Source organism: Bufo gargarizans, chromosome 1, assembly GCF_014858855.1.
Source record: "Bufo gargarizans isolate SCDJY-AF-19 chromosome 1, ASM1485885v1, whole genome shotgun sequence".
Classification (NCBI taxonomy): Eukaryota; Metazoa; Chordata; class Amphibia; order Anura; family Bufonidae; genus Bufo; species Bufo gargarizans.
The window spans coordinates 230,209,834-230,230,217 of NC_058080.1; the positions used below are offsets into that span (position 1 = coordinate 230,209,834).

Genomic DNA, 20,384 nt, shown 5'->3' on the forward strand with positions numbered 1-20,384 from the left:
AGGCATGGACGGAGCTTCTCCATGTCGCGTGCAGCCATGGACGGACTGGCTGCACATCAGAGCGAGGTTTAGGGAGCGTGGCTTCAGATTGTTGAAAAAAAAATAGGCATATCTACTTAAATACATATATTAGGAAATATCCTTTTTCCCTGCCTCCCACACAGTTGCAGAAAATACACGGAGAATGGCTAACCCCTTTAATGATGTGCATATTTTGGCGCAATACGTACAACTTCACATTTTAGCAGGTCTAACTGCAGTCAGGTCCATAAATATTGGCACATTGACACAATTCTAACATTTTTGGCTCTATACACCACCACAATGGATTTAAAATAAAACTAACACGATGTGCTTTAACTGCAGACTGTCAGCTTCAATTTGAGGGTATTTACATCCAAATCAGGTGAACGTTGTAGGAATTACAACAGTTTGCATATGTGCCTCCCACTTGTTAAGGGACGAAAGGCAATGGGACAGATATTCAGAAATCAAACTTTCACTTTTTAATACTTGGTTGCAAATCCATTGCAGTCAATTACAGCCTGAAGTCTGGAGCGCATAGACATCACCAGATGCTGGGTTCCATCCCTGGTGATGCTCTGCCAGGCCTCTACTGCGACTGTCTTCAGTTCCTGCTTGTTCTTGGGGCATTCTCCTGTTTTGTCTTCAGCAAGTGAAATGCATTCTCAATCCGATTCAGGTCAGGTGATTGACTTGGCCATTACATAACATTCCACTTTTTTCCCTTAAAAAACTCTTTAGTTGCTTTTGCAGTATGCTTTGGGTCATTGTCTATCTGCACTGTGAAGCGCCGTCCAATGAGTTCTGAAGCATTTGGCTGAATATGAGCAGATAATATTGCCCGAAACACTTCAGAATTCATCCTGCTGCTTTTGTCAGCAGTCACATCATCAATAAATACAAGAGAAACAGTTCCATTGGCAGCCATACATGCCCACGCCATGACACTACCACCACCATGCTTCACTGATGAGCAGTTCCTTTCCTTCTCCATACTCTTCTATTCCCATCACTCTGGTACAAGTTGATCTTGGTCTCATCTGTCCATAGGATGTTGTTCCAGAACTGTAAAGGCTTTTTTAGATGTCGTTGGGAAACTCTAATCTGGCCTTTCTGTTTTTGAGGCTCACCAATGGTTTACATCTTTTGGTGAACCCTCTGTATTCACTCTGGTAAAGTCCTTTCTTGATTGTTGACTTTGACACACATACATCTACCTCCTGGAGAGTGTTCTTGATCTGGTCAACTTTTGTGAAGGGTGTTTTCTTCACCACGGAAATAATTCTTCGGTCATCCACCACAGTTGTTTTCCGTGGTCTTCCGGGTCTTTTGGTGTTGCTGAGCTCACCGATGCGTTCCTTCTTTTTAAGAATGTTCCAAACAGTTGTTTTGGCCACGCCTAATGTTTTTTCTATCTCTCTAATGGGTTTGTTTTGTTTTTTCAGCCTAATGATGGCTTGCTTCACCGATAGTGACAGCTCTTTGGATCTCATCTTGAGAGTTGACAGCAACAGATTCCAAATGCAAATAGCACACTTGAAATGAACTCTGGACCTTTTATCTGCTCATTGTAATTGGGATAATGAGGGAATAACACACACCTGGCAATGGAACAACTGATAAGCCAATTGTCCCATTACTGTTGGTCCCTTAACAAGTGGGAGGCACATATGCAAACTGTTGTAATTCCTACACCGTTCACCTGATTTGGATGTAAATACCCTCAAATTAAAGTTGACAGTCTGCAGTTAAAGCACATCTTGTTCGTTTCATTTCAAATACATTTTGGTGGTGTATAGAGCCAAAATTTTTAGAATTGTGTTCATGTCCCAATATTTATGGACCTGACTGTATATATATGTTTTTTATCCATAATATATGTTCACATATTATTATATATTTAGTGTTAAATACACTGGGTTGTCCCCAAGCACTGACTCCATATAAAGACATAGCTATATATGAAGTCAGAGCAGGGATTCTTAAGCCATGGACTTAAACTTAGGGATTCTCTCACTGTACAGCGATCTTCTGCATAGAAATAGAGGCTAAATTAGATTTAAATACACTGACATGAGCATCGCACTCGAGCACACGCGGTGTTCGGCCGAACTCCGTGATGTGCCGAGCATAGCCATGCTCAAGCCTAACTGGTGTGTGGCTGAGCATGATCGCTCAACACTAGTAAATTTTCTTACAGGTAACTCACAGCTTTGGAAATAGTACAGGAAGACTTTGACCATTGCTTCCAGCTGAGATGTATGGTCATTTAGCCAGCGTAAAGTATGATGGCAGAAGAAAAAATAAAACACAGATGATGTGTTGCTTCTATTGATAGCAGTGGTGATTGTTTATCTAGCAGGGACCATGACAATAGTGCAGAGATGCAGTGGTGGGTGCACAGGCACAAAATACAAAAAATCAGCATTGTCTGGATGCAGTGTGGTCAAAGAATGATTCTAAAACTTCAAAAAATATTGATGTTAAGTTGATGTCCAATAAAACTGAGGATCTGTTTTTGCTTTTGATTATTGTGCAACTGGATGCCGATGTGACAATATATATTTAGGACTCCTTGTTTTACTGTCACTGTATTATATTGATTTATATGTATATATGCTTATGAGGCTATGTTTGTCAGCAAGTGGGAACTAAAATGCATGCATCAGTGTCTAGATGATCATTAGCATAATTTTTGCCATATAATATACAATATAATTTGTTGAACTGTCACATGCTGTGACCGGCTGTTCTTTTTGAGGTTTACCTCCCGAGGGTCTCTACTAGGGCCCATTCAGTAGTGTTCACATGTTGCATTAGTTCTGCTTAAAACTGCATATTATCATTATTTGTCTTTAGAAGTAGCAAGATTATTAAGATTATTGATCCTTTTATAATCCTATTCTATTTTGTAACTCCATTTTGGTTTCAATAATACCTACGCTATAATAACATTTTTGGGAAACTACAGCTATACCATTGTGGCTGCTTAGTTGGGTTTTCATAATACTTTATAAAAATAAAGACATTTTCTACTTATAGAAAATGTATAAATAAAAATATCCAAAATTCTATGTCACGCTGGACAGGATACAAGATACACAGAATACAACAAAACAAATGTCTAGGCAAGAAGCTGGTGATAAAGGTAACCTCCTGACAAATCCCTACCAGCTCTTCCTAGACTTCTATGCCCACATTCAGACCCTGAAGGTGAGAATGAACATGTCCTTGTGCCTAGGCTGAAGATTCCCTAAAATCCCTAAGATGGTGAAAGAGGGAAAGAGGCAGCTTGCTCCCTCAGAACCTGGAGGGTGCAGTCGTCTCTCTAACAGCCTAGACAGACCATCACAAGAAAACAAAACCAACTTATCTTGTACTGAGCAGGAACAGCAATCCTTCCCTCCTTCCTTCCTTTGAACAAGACAGAAGCTATAGCCTGCACAGGACACTGGAAGTGGGCGTAATTTACCCAGTGCACCTGAAGGGAGGCGGATACAGCTCAACTCCAAAACAATAACAAAAGGCTACACATGTGCTGCTAATCTAGCAGACCTCAGCACATGACCTGAGCAGGGCATGACATTCTAATATACTTTTTGAAACTATTGAGTCCTATGACATGGCCCTATTATGGATCTGTTTTGAGCTGTAATAGGGCTGGAAAACATTAATGGGGTCATTTATTAATCTGAAATACGCCTAAATTAAGCAAAAAGGGCTAAATTAGGCGTATTTCACCCGCAGATGGTGGCACAATGGTCTAAAATCGTGGCTATGGAGTGGATGGGAAGGGGATGGGCCAGGAAGCCCATTTCATTATTCATTTTCTATGCTTGTTTTAGGTGTAGAAAATAATCTAAATGTAAGACAGCTAGGAAGCTGTCTTACATTTAGAACTGACGTTGCATGCGCAGACGTTATGGAGAGGCCGGCGCCCCTTCATAACTTCGGCGGATCCAAAACCAGCTGTGGGCCTTTATTAAGACTGGAGCCTAAAACACTGGTGTCAATAAATGTACCTCTGTATGCCTCTAATTGCAGAGACAGGCCTGGTAGCGTCAGAGTAGAAGTGAAATGAAATGATATTGCAGAAGCAACTCTAAAGAGATTTGGGAATTAAGTATTTGTTCTCAAAGGAATGTTTCAGTTACAGCCAATTTATTAAAGTTTTCCTTCATCGAAGATCAATAAGGAGTCAGACTCTTTTGACTGCTATTATTCAGTTTCAGGCTTCTGCAACATGAGAGATCAGATAGCAAGTGCTAATTAGCACTGTAATTATATTTTACGTGCCTAGCCAGACATTTGCTGTGAGATCCATGATTTTGTGGAATAAATTGAACATTTGTGCATGTGGTAGAAGACCTATGGTATATGATAACAGTGGTTAAACTCTGTAATATAATTTGACAAAAAGAGAAAGAAAATTAACTTTGTCAAGCTAGTGCAGTGTACCATTGTCAGGCTAGTGTGGAGTTGCCAATGGTTTCTGCTTTTCTACCATGTTTCTTCATATCACTTGAAATCATTGCATTGGATGTAACAATACTACAGTAGATAATGTAATTTTTTGGTATTTTTTTTTACAAAGTGTATATACTATACATGTTTTATTCCTATAGCGTTTATTAACATGCCATTGGCCACTATGGAAGTTACAAGTATCATCAGCAGGTATAAAATGGCCACTGTCCTATTAGGACACACAAAACCTATTGTAATAACAGCAGGACTGCCTATTTCAGAGCACTGAGCTAAAGAGCTGCCTCAGCTCTTCTCACTGCTCTGCCTGTCATGAATTGTGATATTCCAAACAGCTGATCAGATCTTCAGCTGTCTGTGTAGGAACAGCAAATTGACAGCTGAAATGGAGAGAGGATGGGTGGGGATAATGGGCAGCAGCACTTGGATGAACTCTGCTATATTACCACATTATCCCCACATTAGCACAGTCTGTATGTCACGGCTGCGGATGGGGAAAACCCTCAGCCGTGCGGTATCAGCAGATGGAGTCGCTGCAAGGCCAGGACAGAGAATTAGGGAGCTGGTCACCTCATACACATCCCTAATTCTGACCCTGTCTCCTATCCGTATGAGCCAACCCTGAACCCCATACTCCGGAACCTGATATTTCTGCTCGCCCTCAGGGTGGCCCTGGACTAGGAGCAGGGTAAGACGACCCGTTCCTCCTAGACACGGAGGAACAGGAGTCTCACTGGCCAAGCTACACCGAAAGGGGAAACATAAACAGACATATGGTAATGACAGGTAAGTGAGACTAGTACCACACTTACCTGCCACAGACACACAACCTGGAACCCACGTGCAAGTGCTGCTATCCACAACCAACACCAAGGACACAGCACACAACAGACATCACACGGGAACCCAGTAAACCATATGCTGCAACAACAGACATAAAGTTTATGACCACCAGGATGGCCCTCACTGGCAGATGGTAAATAACCAGGAGGATGTCTCCAGCAAGCATGGCTGAAGAACCCCCTCTGACTACTACCTTCCACTGAGGCTTTATAGGACCAAGAAGCCACACCCAACAGTCAGACACACCCAGTGCACACAAACACTAGGAAGGAAGATAACCCTTCCAACACCAGGGAAGGGAAAACATCAACTTAAAGGGGAAGTGCACACAACATATATAACACCCCGTGCACACTGATAAAAAGCACACCTATAGGAGAGGTTGAAAGGTGCAACCGCATGCCTACTGCAGCAAGCTGCCTAGCACCGCTCAGGCTGCTCTGCTGCCACATACCCAATGTTGCCAGCGGCAACCACAGGTGAGGCAACATACTATAGCCTTCACCTGTGATTGACAACAACACCAAGACCGCAGGCAACTGCATGCGGCCACAAGAGTCACGACCATGACCAAGGGTCGTGACACTGTCCTTTCTGTCCTCAATGTACATCAGCTGTCACTTCCTGGCCTCTCACAGTAAAAACAAATAAAGCTTTCCATATGGAAGTACATCCTATTTTAAATGTAATTGAAAAATCCGGCACTCTCCAAAGTGGATGCAAAAATTAACATTACATCTCAGAGCATGGCTACCTCAACAGGGAAAATATAGATTTCATAAATGCATTTATTTGTGTGTTCAGGCAGCTGCAATATGACTAGATGGAAGAGCAGTAAACCTATAGCTGGTTCCCTCTAGCCATATAGTGCAAATTGTGCTAGATGTTTATATGGAATACTGAAGTACAGTTTTAAGCATTTAATTTTTTTTCATACTTTTATTAACAAATACATCAACTTTATGCAAAAGCTTAATATTTAATGTTTACCCTTCATTTTCAAACTTTTGCAATTCACTTTGGCATACTGGATATCAGCATCTGGGCCAAATCTTGACTGATGCGATACCCATTCTTACCTAAACAGTGACTGGAGTTTATCACAGTTTCTGTGTTTTTGTTTGTTCGCCCACTTTTTGAGGATTGACCACAGATTCTTAATGGAATTGAGATCTGGGGTGTTTACTGGCTATGGACTCGAAATTTCAGTGTTTTGTTAATCGAGCCTTAGTTATCACTCTTGACTTGTGATATTGTGTTCCACAATTCTGGGAAAAACATTGTTCATCATCCAATCGCTTCTGGATGATGGAAAGAAGTTGTTCTTGAGGGTTGTTTTGACACCATTCTATATTCAATGTTCTTAGGTAAAATTGTAAAAAAGTCAGCCCACTTTTTGGATGAGAAGCAACCCCACACATGAATGGTCTCAAGATGCTTTACTGTTTGTATGATTGTATGACACAGGACTCATGGTAGGGCTCAACTTTACTTCTGTGGACAATCATTTTTCCAGATGTGCCAAATAGTCTGAATGGGGCTTCATCATAGAACATAACTTTACTCAGTTCTCTACAATCCAATCCTCATATTTCCTGCAGAAAGTCAGTCTTGATCTTTTTTTTGGAGAGAATTGGCTTCTTTGCTGCCCTTCTTGACACCAGGCAATCTTCCAAAAGCCTCCACCTCACTGTGCATGCAAAGTCATTCACATCTGCCTGCTGCCATTCCTGAGCAAGTTCTGCACTGACAGTGAACCAATTCCGTTGCTGAATCCTCTTTAGGAGGCGGTCCTGGCACTTTCTGGACTTTCTTAGGTGCCCTGAAACCTTCTACAAAGCAATCGATCTTCTTTCCTTGAAGGTCTTCATGATCCGATAAATGGTTGATTTAGGTGCAATCTTACAAGTAGAAACAACCTTGCCTGTGAAGCCCCTTTGATGCAAGGCATTGATGGCTGCATGTGTTTTTTTTTTTTTTAAGTTAACCATGGTTAACAGAAGAAGACAATGATTTCAAGCACCACCTCCATTTTAAGTCAAACAGTCTGCTCTTCTATTCCAATCAGTATGACAGAGTGATATTAGCTGCCTTGTCCGCATTAACTCCTTCTCCTGAGTGAACAAGTAGATCACTGAACTAATGTTTGCATGCCACTTTGTGACAGTGATGAAATGCAATGCAAATGGGGGTTTTGTGATTAAGTTAATTTTCATAGCCAGGAGTGACTTAGCAATTAATTGCAATTCACCTGATAACTTTTTTATAACAATCTACAGTTAATGCAAATTGCCACCATAAAAATTGACGCAGCAAATATTGGGAAAACCAAGCTTTGTGTCAGTCTCAAAACTTTTGACCAGGATTGTAGCTGAAGATTTTATCAGCTGTATGTACTGTAGGATTGTAATTCATGACAGGCAGAAAGTGACGAGAGCTGAGGCAGCTCTATAGCTCAGTGCTTTGAATTAACCTGTCTTGCTGTATTTTTAGGACGGGTTTTATGTCTGCTAATAAGACAATGGCCATTTTATTTCTCCTGCTAATTGCCACCTAGAAAAAATAAGCCATTATAAATAATGAAAGCTGTAAAGGAATGTGTTTATAATAAAGTAATATTTAGGTATTTTCATTAATTTAATTTTATTAATTCCTGGAGAACCCCAAGGCTTAGTAGTTCATCCTCGAAACCGAAACTGCATTCCATTGATAAAGGGAGAAAGAAGGCATTACTACCGTTTACATTGCAAAATGATGTGGTACAGTATTTGAGGCAAACTTCAGAGGTTCATAATATGGCCATCGTTAGGGTTTATAGAACAGCTAAAATATGTGGATCCAATACCGTTCTACGGGGTGATCATGATTTTCGAGTACAATTCAACAGAGCTTTAGATGATGCAGATGTTACACCTGCTATATGGACATTTAAACATGGGTGCACAGCGGTCTCAGTTTAAGAGCTCAAACACACCATATTATAGCTCTCCGTTTGAGCCATAAATTTAGCGGCAAGAATTATTTTCTTTGGGAAATGCTTTTCTAATCTTAGTGGATAGGTTCCTCTCCTTCCCTTGGCACTAAATACTGTATTTTGATCAATCACAGAGATGTAATATACTGTAACTGTGTACATGTATGAGAACTGTTACAAGTCCGCAATATACAAAAACAAGACCTTAGTATGCCGTCCTATATTTCTTACATTCATGGCAAATACTGACAGTACACTATAGGTTACACTTCACTCAAATGACATTTTAAAACCTGTTGGAGCCTGGAGAATGCAGACTTCTTCTTTTTTTCCCCTCATCTCTGCAGTTCAGCCTCTTTGAACTGAATTCAGCTCTTCAGCAGCATAATCCTATACATTATAGACCATTCAGAATATTATACAGCCCAACTGTTCTAAGCTATTAATGTATATGGCCCCAGCTAACTGCAGAGCATCTTTGAGAGAAGAAAATTTCAAGTTAGCAAATAATAAAATAATATTTAGTATTTACCGACTGAAAGCTTTGCCTTTCATACATTTTCTATCAATCTATACCTATCTAATCTATATTTATGTAAAGTATCTATTTATCAGTATTTTCCAAGTTTTGCATTACAGGTCTGTTTTATAGGTCTGTCAGTCTATCTATCTATATGTCTACCTGTCTAACCTATAACTATTGAATATGTATTCCATACCATTCTAATCAAAATCTATATAATCAATCGATCTAATCTCCTGGGACTCCTGAATCTATCTATCTATCTATCTATCTATCTATCTATCTATCTATCTATCTATCATTCTAACCTATAACTAATCTACAGTATACTCTATACCAGTCTAATCTTAATCTATCATTGAGCTACCTAAATCCAATATATCTAATATCAATTTTTTTTTATCTATCATTCATCTATGTATCTATCATCTTTGTATCTCTCTTTCTACTCTCTATCTAATATCTATTCTACCGATCTTTTTATTATCCATCTATCTAGCCATCATCTATGTATCTATCTAACTGTCCAACTATTATCTATGTATCTATCAGCTATCAAATATCTATCTGTCCAACTATGTATCTAATCCATAGACATCTATCCATCCCCAAAAAAGCTCTATAGAGCATTTCTAGTCTGGGGTATGTGTAATCTTGACCATTAAGACATTTTTAGCCTGATGGAAAAAGAACATTTCTGATACTTCTATGATTGCACTCGTTTTAACACCACAGCCAACCTGTTTCTTTAGCAACACTTCATCAGCAGATTTTTCTCTGAAAAGCTACTGCCCAGCATAGGGTATTTGTGACTTACCATGGCTTCACTACAAGTAACAGCTTTCTTAACCCTTCCTAAGTGTTCCTTGATTACAGTTACTCACCTCCCAGCCAGTTGGACGAGATGTTCTGGAGCATAGTGAAGGGGATACAGAAAAAGGCAATGAGCAGGTCGCTCACAGCCAAGGAGCAGATGAAAATGTTGGTGACTGTCCTCATGGCTTTGCTTGTGGTCACCACATAGAGGACCAGGGAGTTTCCGAACAGTGCCAGCACAAATATCAGCACACATATTGTCACAAAAGCAACCTTGGTGCTGGCAGGGAGCTCTGGGATGTAGATGAGGGGCTGCAGCTGGTAAAGCTCAATGAACCGCTCCCGGGTGAGGTTGTTCTCCTGCAGGAGCCTGGAGATCAGCTCAGGGGTGATGTTGAGGGACTGCATTCAGTCGGCGAACTCTGCTGTGCGATCAGGCTGAGCTGACCCACTCCTCTTCATGCAGCCAGTGCAGCAGAACACTTCAGAGGATCATAAGAACATGCTGTAGAACTTCTTCTCACATCAATATTAGACTCTGAAGTGTCCAGGGCTTGCAATAGCATTTTGCATCAGATCCAACTGCTTACAAGAAAGAGAACAGGTGAGAGAAGGAACTGTGAGGGACACCACCACCACAGAACTTTTCCATCTACACTAGGGAGCTAGGATCCAGGAGGACTCCAAGTGCAGAGCTTCACTGTCCGTGATGCTGAAGGACAGCTCCTCTTCATGTGTACACAGTCAGAGCTGCAGCAGGCTACAGGAGCCTAGAATCCCTCTCCCTCCACTGGCTATGCCCCCCCAGCAATGCCTCCTTTATGGGTGGACTCCTGCCTGCAGATGACGCATGGACTGACCCAGAGGAAAGGAGCTTCACTCTACCAAATCTTGTATACTAGTCAGGTAGGTATGTAATGAGAGGAAGACCCTCACACGGGGTGATTGCTGCTAACGAGGCATGACTGGCAATGCTAAGTAGAAACCTCAAGTCAAGATGAGAAAAGCTGAAGTAACAAGGTCAGATACAGTGTTAGGAAGATCTGGTGCTGTAGACTGAAATACTACATGTGGCAGTGTGTGGGGCTGCCCCTAATGTTCATGGCATAAGATAATATAGGAATTGCTAATAGTTGTATAAAAAGTAACACATACAGTCCTACTACATGTGATCTACTCAGCTGTTACCTCTCCAAAAGATAAGGAAAGTAGATTGCTGCTCCTGGTATAACTAAGTGCTTCAGATTGCCAGTTGTGGTTGTTCTACACCTGCACCAGATTTGAATTTGTCGTTTCAGTTTTCAAGGCTGCATTATTTCTACCCCCTCAATACGCAAAGGCTTAAATGAGTTATTTAACCCCTATAATGCCCCCCCCCCAAATGCCCGGGCCCCTCACACAGATTGTACTTCCCTCCCTGGCACCCTCGTCACTTCTCATGCCGTCCCGGCCACCGCTGCATCTCCCCATCGCACAGATGATAACATCCAGCGTGGGGGGGGGGGGGCGGTGGCAGCCAATAGCAGGCCCTGGCGGGAACGAGCCTCTCTAGTGTCACCCGCGATGCTAGGGAGGCTCATTCCTGTCGTGGCCTGCTATTGGCTGACACCCCTCCCTTACCCATGCCAGATGTTTTCAATCACGTGATGGGAAGATGTAGTGCTGGCCATGCCGGCATCAGAAGTGACACGGTTGCCGGGGAGCGAGGTAAGTACAATCTGTGTGAGAGGCCTGGGCATTTTAAGGGCCATTATAGGCCTTGGAGAACCCCTTTAAAGTGATTGTCTTGCTTCAGCAAAATGGCATTTAACATGTAGAGAAGGCACTTTCTAATATACTGTGATTGTCCATATTGCGTCCTTTGCTGACTAAACTAATTTCCAGGGGTTACGACCACCCTGCAGCGCAGAAATGGGGTGGTGAGGAGCTGCTGCCTGCACGTGCTCCCACAGTCCTACCCAGTGGAGAGAATGGGGCTTTTTCCTATAATGTGCAAGCACAACAGTACCGCCTGGAAATGAGCATTGTATAATGCAATGGAAAAATCCAAGAAAAGAAAAGGAGGCAATATGGTCAATTACTATACATTAGTAAGTGTCTTGTATGTGCTATTTCAGTACACAATCAATGAATTATATAGAGCATTATATACTGAATTTTACTAGAGGGGTTTTCTGGGACTTAGCTATTGATGACCTATACTCAGGATCAGATTTGTAGGGGGTGAACACCTGGCACCACCACTGATCAACTGAAAATGATACAGTGGCCCAAAAGCTCCATCTACTATGTAGTTTCCTGTTCCAGTGTACTGCAGCTCTGCTCCCATTCACTTGTATGGATGCAGAGCTGCAGTACCCAAGCACAGGCACTACACAGTGGACGGCGCGTTCATCCTCCTGCTCTGTCCACTGTATAGTTTTGCCCCCCCCCACCCATTTGAAACTGATGACCTATTCTGATGATAGCTAAGTCCTGGAAAACCCCTTTAAGTTTGGTAACAGCCGTTTATATTATCATGCAGCAAGCACCAACTACTGGTGGGTACAGGAAAACAGAATGTTATAATGGACTGCCTCTAATAAGAAAGGTGATAGACACCTTTGCATTGATATGCTTCCTCTTCTTTTGCGTATTAAATGCAAAAATAAGCAGCTTTCTAGTGTTCAATAAACATTTCCTATGAATTAATTAATGACTGTTGAGTGTGTGGTAATCTGTTGTGCTACTCCGTCAACTCGCTGTATATGGGATTACATTCCAAGAAAATAGGAAAAGTGCAAGGAAGAATAAGCCCCAGGTGAGCAGATTTCTATGAGAAGGATCTGATTTGGCACTTATACAAAAATGTGCTGTTTTTCTTTTGTTGATCCGAGGCTATATTCCCGAGTTAGGATTTTTCTTAGGGGTCATGCACACAAACATATTTTCTTTCCGTGTCCATTCTGTTATTTTTGCGGACTGTATACGGAACCATTCATTTCAATGGGTCCGAAAAAAAACCAGAAGGTACTGCAGTCTGTTTCCATTTGTCCGTATTTCCATTCTGCAAAAAAATAGAACATGTCCTATTATTGTCCTCATTATGGACAAGGATAGTACTGTTCTATTAGGGGCCAGCTGTTCCGTTCCGCAAAATATGGAATTCACACGGACGTCATCTGTATTTTTTGCAGACCACTAAATACATACGGTCGTGTGCATGAGACCTTAATGTGCAAATTAGGCATTTGGTGCAATGAAGGCATCACCATTGCTCTTGTTGAAACAAAGCTCCGCTCATATCTGTTAACAGTTCTTTCTCACTGCTTTGCCACTGCCTGGCCCTGGAACTCATAGCAGCCAAGGAGGGGCTGCCCACAGCTGATAGGTTAGAGTGTCGGACTTATCCTGAGGGTAGTTCATCAGTATAAAATATTCAGAAAACCCCTTAAAAAATGACATGACGTTAAAAGAATCTGAGTATTACAAGCTAGTTGAAACACCATGGGGCAGATGCATTAAGACTAACATTTTGTAAAAGTCTGTTGGAGTAAATTGTGGCAAATGTATTAAGAGATGCACACTTTCCTAAAGACAGAAAATAAAATTGACGTCTGCTATGAGCACAGATTTTCAATGCCAGAGCATTTCTGGTCATGCCATCCTTCAGCTTAAATGGGTTGATCCACGATACATATTCTACAGTTTTCAAACCAGAGCCAGAAGAGGCCAGACCAGGGGCAGGGCCTTAGGGGAGGCTGGCATGACGGTGGGTTTGGTTCAGGGAGACCCAGGGAATGGGGATTGGTTAGTTTGATTTATGGGCAGGAAATAAAAGGTTAAATAGGGTTTGCAGGAAGTAGACAAGGCTATTTTGTTAGATTCAGTGAAGCTGAAGCACTTACCTTGCATAGATATGGCTTAGTTGGAGGCCAGCAGCTGATGTCCAGGGCGCTGGGTAGGTGCAGGAGCAGGTACCGGATCTCTTGCAGGGGGTGGCTAAAGTACCAGCCTTGCCTCAGCCTATTTCACGCCGACCGCGGCGGACCCGCCTGCCGGTGAGCCTCAGTCCCGATCAGCCCCCCAGAGTCCAGCACCATCAGGAGCCGCTCCCATGACCCTTCTGACCAGAAGGTGGTGGGCCAGGCTCTTTCCCGCGCACCTTGGCGTGGAAGGAATCCAATAGGCAGGCCGGACTCACGGGGCTGGGGCCGGTCGCCTCCAACATTTGCAGCGGTCAGCAATGGAGCAGGACCAGGAACAGCGAGCTCCCCTCGTCTGGCAGCAGGTGAGGGGGCCCCTTAGCAGGTTAAAGTTGGCGCTCAGAGCAGGGCTGCTTCGAGCAGTGTGGCAGGAGGCAACAGGTCCTTCCCCTCCTGGAGCAGCATGAAGTTGGCTCCATGTCTCTTTCCACGCAGGCTTCTTAGAGCAGCTTCTTCAACATCCCTGGCATGCTGGTTGCTAGGGGACTAACAACTGATTTTCCTTTGCCAGGATCTTCTGGGACGGCGCAGAGAATGTTTCAGCTGGAGTCAGAATCTGCGACTGACGGAGTCACAGCACACATGCAGCCAGATGAGATGACTTGTTGAATCCTTTTGCCTTTTTTGTTGTGTCCTGGGGGGGGGGGGGGTTGGGTTCCCCTGGCAGACTTAAGTAGGGGTTTGGTGAAGTTATTGGGCGGATTGGCAGGTTTGCTTGCTGGGTGGGGGATGGCAGGGGCATCACCATTACCAGCGTGGGGCGTTTTGGTGTGCCCGCGGTGGTAGGAGGGGCTGGGTTGGGAGTGCGCAGATGCTCGGTGTTGGTGCAAACAAAACTACTCTGTTTGCTACCAATCAGTATGCCCTATGGGCAGGTTCGGACTGGCCCACAGGGGGGCAAGTGAATCCCCCGGTGTGCCCCTGAATAAGGTGAACCCCTAGTCCCTCACCCTCTGCACAATTGGCACATGGCATAGTAGAGTTAGTACATTACATATAGATAGACAGTGTACAGTTTATTATTTTAGATGCATTCAGTGGCAGATGACTTCTAGACGCATCCAGAATTCTTGTTTCCTAGGGACCCCCCCTTCTGTAGGGACCCTCATAATCAATCATTTTGCAGTGTCTTGCTGCTGTCTGTGGCTGTGTGAGCAGGGAATTTGTGCAGGTATCTGTGCAGTGGGTCCCCAGAATTAATTTTACTGGTGGGCCCTAGAAACCCCAGTCCGACTTTTCAAAAAAAGGTGAACTCACACAATATATACAGTATCTCCTACAATTGTTACCTCTCAAGGTCAGCAGGCCACAACGTTTTACCTCCCTCTATGCCAGAACACCTACAATAAGCAGGGAGAGCAGACTCAGATACATATGACGCTAACTAAAAACAACCAGTGGGAGGATGGGTCAGCAATAGTACAACCATGGAGGCAGCTACTCCTCCAGATGTGTGTGTGTGTGTGTATAGTATATATATATATATATATATATATATATATAATATAGTGGAGATTTGCTCTGGTAGGCAGGTGGTAGCAATGCAGTGAGACAGGGACACAAGCAGGTTAACGTCCAAAAACAGTGTTTTATTCATACTTTCAAAATAATGCATAAGCATCCATAACTCAGGCAATAATAAACACCTCGGCCGTCTAGCCACTAGCTAATACACAGAACAATCCCTTGATACAAATGCCTGGCTACCAGACCGACGCTATGGTTCCACTGAACCAGATGGCACACGGTTACCTTGGTTGATACAGCAACACAGCATATGCAAGTCCCCAGGTAATGCACACCTATGATTCTCTGAAGGAAATGATATCAGACGTCTATCGAGCCACATGACCCAGAGCTGTGAGCTAGGGAAAAACCCGGGATGGAGTGAAGAGTCCCCCTGCCCACCTACCCTTCACTCCATAAAAGGCAGACTTTTAGAGAAGGTCTATGGCAGCTACGCATGACATAGATCAATACTCTTTCCTGCTTATCTGTCTCAGCCAGCTCACAGGTTGAGGCAGACAAATCCGGGGTTTCACCATACACAATGCAATCTGCTGGGCAATAGATACCTGTTTTCCCAGACCAGTCTCTTCACTTTCTCACAATATTTATATACAAATAAGCATGAAATGCTTAGCAAATATATTTTGATCAAAAAATATCTTTGTCTATCCACCATGGCTCTCCTTGCTCATTGAAAGTCTTCTGGCATAGAGAGAGATAACACATTGTGGCCTGCTGACCTAGAAAGGTAATAATTGTAGCAGACTGTTCTCCTTGAACTTAGATGCCCATACGATCATAGTGATAGGTAGTAAATAGAGTTTCCCATCCCAACTGAGGTCACTTTTTTTTTAGCAGAGTTTATTGTTTTTTTTATAATTATATACCCATATAAGCAGTACATTGCAAGATATTCGGACATATGTTAAATGATAGTAGAATAAGAGTCAAAGACAAATATAGAGCAAGAAAACCTACCCCCCCCCCTCCCCGCCCACTGCAGAAATGTCCTCTAATTGTCTCTCTATAGATGTCGAAACAATAATTTAGTCAGTAGTATAGATGAGGCTTGGAAAACTTTGATAAAAACTGAAAAAAAATTTGTTAAAAAGCTTAAGGTGGTGTCCTTTCTGTCTCTCTGCCTCTCATCTGTCCACCTCCAAATGAATTGAAGCATGTTCTAGGATTTCCCTGAGAGAGAGCAGAGATGAAGTAAGCCAATGCCTTAAGATGTACCTTTTAGTGACAAGAATTGGCACAAATGTGGCGAATGGAGAATCACATGCAAAAATCTTAATAGCAACTTTCCAATAATCAATATGTGTCCCCTCCTTCATTATCCAGCTCTGGCAGAGTTGGGTCTGGCTGGGAGTCGAGGGCGGAAGGAGGAAGGTCCCCCGCAGCCATAATGGTTTCTTTGGCTGCGCTCTTCACAATCTTGCCTTGACCTTTGGGTTTAGTTTTGTTCCCCATGGGTACAATAAAATGATCCATAGACTAGTCCAGTCTTATAAGAAAGTGATTGTCATGGTTTCAGGTTGGCATGTAAGGGGAGGTTTGGAGATTAGCTGCATGGAGCTCTTCTTACTCACTCCTGTCCATGTTGGCGCCAAAACTGAAAGTCTCAACTGAGGTCACCTTGGTGTGGTGGATGGGCACAGATATTTTTTTTTAATTAAAATATCAAATTTGCAAAGCACCTCAGGGGAATTTATCAAATCATATGTCAGTTTTTTGGCTTAAAGTCAAAACTCAAATATATGAGATAGAAACAGAAAGATAATATATAGATAATAAAGTAGATGTATTCCTCTGTATTCATAAAAATGAAACAGTTCAGCTCCTATGTGTAGCTTTTTTCAAGCTTCAAAAAAGCTTTGGGGGGAGCTCAAACTTTGTGTTTTTATGGATATAGAGGAATAACTATTTTTTCACATCCCTGGAGTGCTGTTATCTCTTCTACCTGCTATTTGATCAAGATCTGGATTGCATGTACCCTACTTTGAATACTTTATTTTATAACAATTGATAACCAAAGTAGACAAAAGGGTAAAAGCACCTAAAATTATATAAAAATCATCAGTTCATACTAGTTTAAATACCAAGTATATGGCTAGACTCCATACATGCAAATATCCTATTTTAAAATGAGTTAATATAGCCAGCAAATCACTAAAAATAATGTTTGTTATAAATAAGTGTGAAACAAATATGGATAAAGAGTGAGTCATACATGGAAGGGCGGCAACACCAGGGCATGCTTGACTGTAATGGCAATGGTAATAACAAGTGCTGTAATTAACTTGCCTGAGATATTTTGAGCCACAATAACAAAGCAATTGAACTGTATCACTCTTATGGTACAAAAAAATATATATATCAGTACATTAGAAGACAATTCAATAGAGTATATACTGTAGTATACAGCCATTGCCAGATTAGGTCAGACAATATAATCAAGTACAATGTGCAAAACATTTGTAGACCATCAGATACATTAGTTCATAGTGATTAAAAGCAACTACATAATATTCCTGTATACTGTAGAATAGCTATAGTTTAATTAATAACCCTAACCCTCAACATAGCCCCAAAATCCATAATGTTAATACATACCCATCATGTCAGTATAGCCATTTCAGCCAGGGGCAGACACAGACAGCAGAGGGCCCCTGTACAAAGAATGTGCCTAACCCCCCTTCCCTCAGTGCTTTGTGACAAGGGGCAGGGGTGCACCTACACTTTCTGCTGCCAGAGGCAAAAATTGAAATGGCGAACCCTCCCCCACCGATGCCAAATTTAAAACCTATAAAGAGAGTAAGCAGGCACACTCTGACTTGGGTCAATAAATTAATTTATTTGTATATATAGTGACTGTAAGGTATATTAAAAAGTGTTCAATAAAATATCGTATTGGAGGATCTTTTTTATGGAGATGGGTGGATTATCATTCAATGGTTACCAGCTGGTATTGAAGAGGTTGTAGGAATAAAATATATATGTGTATGTATAGATATGGATATAAAATATGCGCTATAAGGATGATGTGCTGGGAAATGTGAATATATGGATATAAAATGTGCGCTAGGAAAATAATGCGCTAGAAAAACAAAAAGGGTAAAAATAATTATAATAGTAATAACGATGTCCTTATGGGTAGATACGTCTATATAATAATAGTCTTAGAATAATCCGTATTGTTCCTTAATCTAAGGTAGTCTTATTCTTTTATAATAATATTCTCTAGATATGAATAAAAGAATGGGTATTGCGCCTTAGGACTCCTTTTATGAGCCGTGTTATTCCATGGAGGGTACGTGTGCATTAGTACATTGTATCATAGGATGCTGTTGTAATTATCATTCGGGTACTGTGGGAAGAAGGGGTGCTCTGTGCCTGGGTGCGGCGTCCCGCACTTTCTCTGGCTGCAGAGGTCAAATTTAAAACCTAACCTCTTCCTCCCAGCCCTACTATTAAAGACATACTTGGAAACCATTACATACAGCACTACAAATATATAGGGGAATACAGTGCACATACCTCTTACATTCAGTGACGTCTTCTCTAATGTTGAGATTCTCCTTTAGTCATCTTCTCCGTTCAGACCAATACATGTACGGCGCTGGAGCAATAGGCAAACATGGCGCCCGCTTGCACGTGCAGCCAGCGTCATGGCTAGCAGATCCTTGCTGTTTCAAACAGCAGAGATCTGCTGCGAATTATTGAGACTAGCAATAATGCTGATCGCGGAAATTAAAGGCTTTAAATGAGCAAATACCCAAAAGCTTGCACTTCTTGAAGTGTTACCAGCATCCTATGTGGCCAATAGGGATACCGGTAATTGGTTTAAATGCGCTCAGCTTCGCTGAAGAGGCTGAGAACATTCAAACTGCAATTCTTATTTTGGCCACCAGATTTCAGGCCAACATAATAAATGAGCAATTCTCAGAAAAATACATGATTATTAAAAATTCAAAAAATTGGTTTTGTAGGTTCAAATACAAGCTTCTAAATCATTACAAAAAATAAAAAAAACTGTAAAAAAATATATAAAAAATTATAAAAACATAAAAGTTTAAATCCATATAATCCATATAATAAAAAAATAAATACTTAAATAACAAAAAATATCAGCTCACCCGCTGCTAGCAAGAGACATGCATGGAGCTCCTGGACTAGGAAACTTGCAATGAGAAAAAGAAAAAGCCTACAGCATGGTCGTCCACTGGAGGATCCATAACAGGACTTGACTAAGACTTGATGTCAAAACGCGTCAACCTGTTATGACTAGTGTTGAGCGCGAATATTCGAATTGCGAATTTTTTCTCGAATATCGTAACTTCGAGATTTCGCGAATATTTAGAATATAGTTCTATATATTCGCGAAATCGAATATTCGTTTTTTTTTATTGTTATATTTTTTACTTTCCCACTTCCCCAAAGTTGTTCTTACCTGTCCTTTGGATTCCTGGATTCCTGGCTGCTCCAGTCAGTGCCCGTTGCCGCTTCTGCCGACTTCCGTGCTCATGGAGCGTCCCCATTACCATGGGAACGTCTCCATATACTAGAATGTACTGTCGGATTTGAGAATTACTTTGAAATCGCAATTCGATTAATTCAAGTTATAATAATCGAATTGTGATTTCAACTTAACACTGCTATATCCCATATTCGTTAATTCTAGCCTAATATGTAATATAGCAGTGCTAAGTTGTAATCGCAATCCGATGACTTCAAGTTATAATAATCGAATTGCGATTTCAACTTAGCACTGCTATATTCCATATTAGGCTAGAATTAACGAATATGGAATATAGCAGTGTTAAGTTGAAATCGCAATTCAATTAAGTCAAGTTATAATAATCGAATTGCGGTTTCAACTTTTAACGTATATTCTTAATATTGCTCTAACTTCGTCTTTTAGAATATTCGTAATATTCTAAAAGACGAAGTTAGAGCAATATTACGAAATTTCGTAAAATACTCTATATGTGTATTTTACGAAATTTCGTAATATTGCTCTAATTTCGTCTTTTAGAATATTACGAATATTCTAAAAGACGAAGTTAGAACAATATTAAGAATATACGTAAAAAGTTTAAATCGCAATTCGATTATTATAACTTGAATTAATCGAATTGCGATTTCAACTTAACACTGCTATACTCCATATTGGGCTAGAATTAACAAATATGGAATATAGCAGTGTTAGGTTGAAATCGCAATTCGATTAATTCAAGTGATA

At 41.4% G+C, this 20,384-nt stretch overlaps 1 protein-coding gene across 1 annotated transcript in view; it reads right to left on the bottom strand.

Moving 5' to 3' along the window:
- The window catches only part of QRFPR (pyroglutamylated RFamide peptide receptor), a 144,449-nt gene extending 134,376 nt beyond the window's left edge, over window positions 1–10,073 (bottom strand). Inside the window, exon 1 of the mRNA XM_044277462.1 lies at window positions 9,734–10,073. Within this exon, the coding sequence (XP_044133397.1) occupies window positions 9,734–10,073 (340 nt within the window). The remainder of the gene's footprint in view (window positions 1–9,733) is intronic.
- Window positions 10,074–20,384: the final 10,311 nt, after the last annotated feature.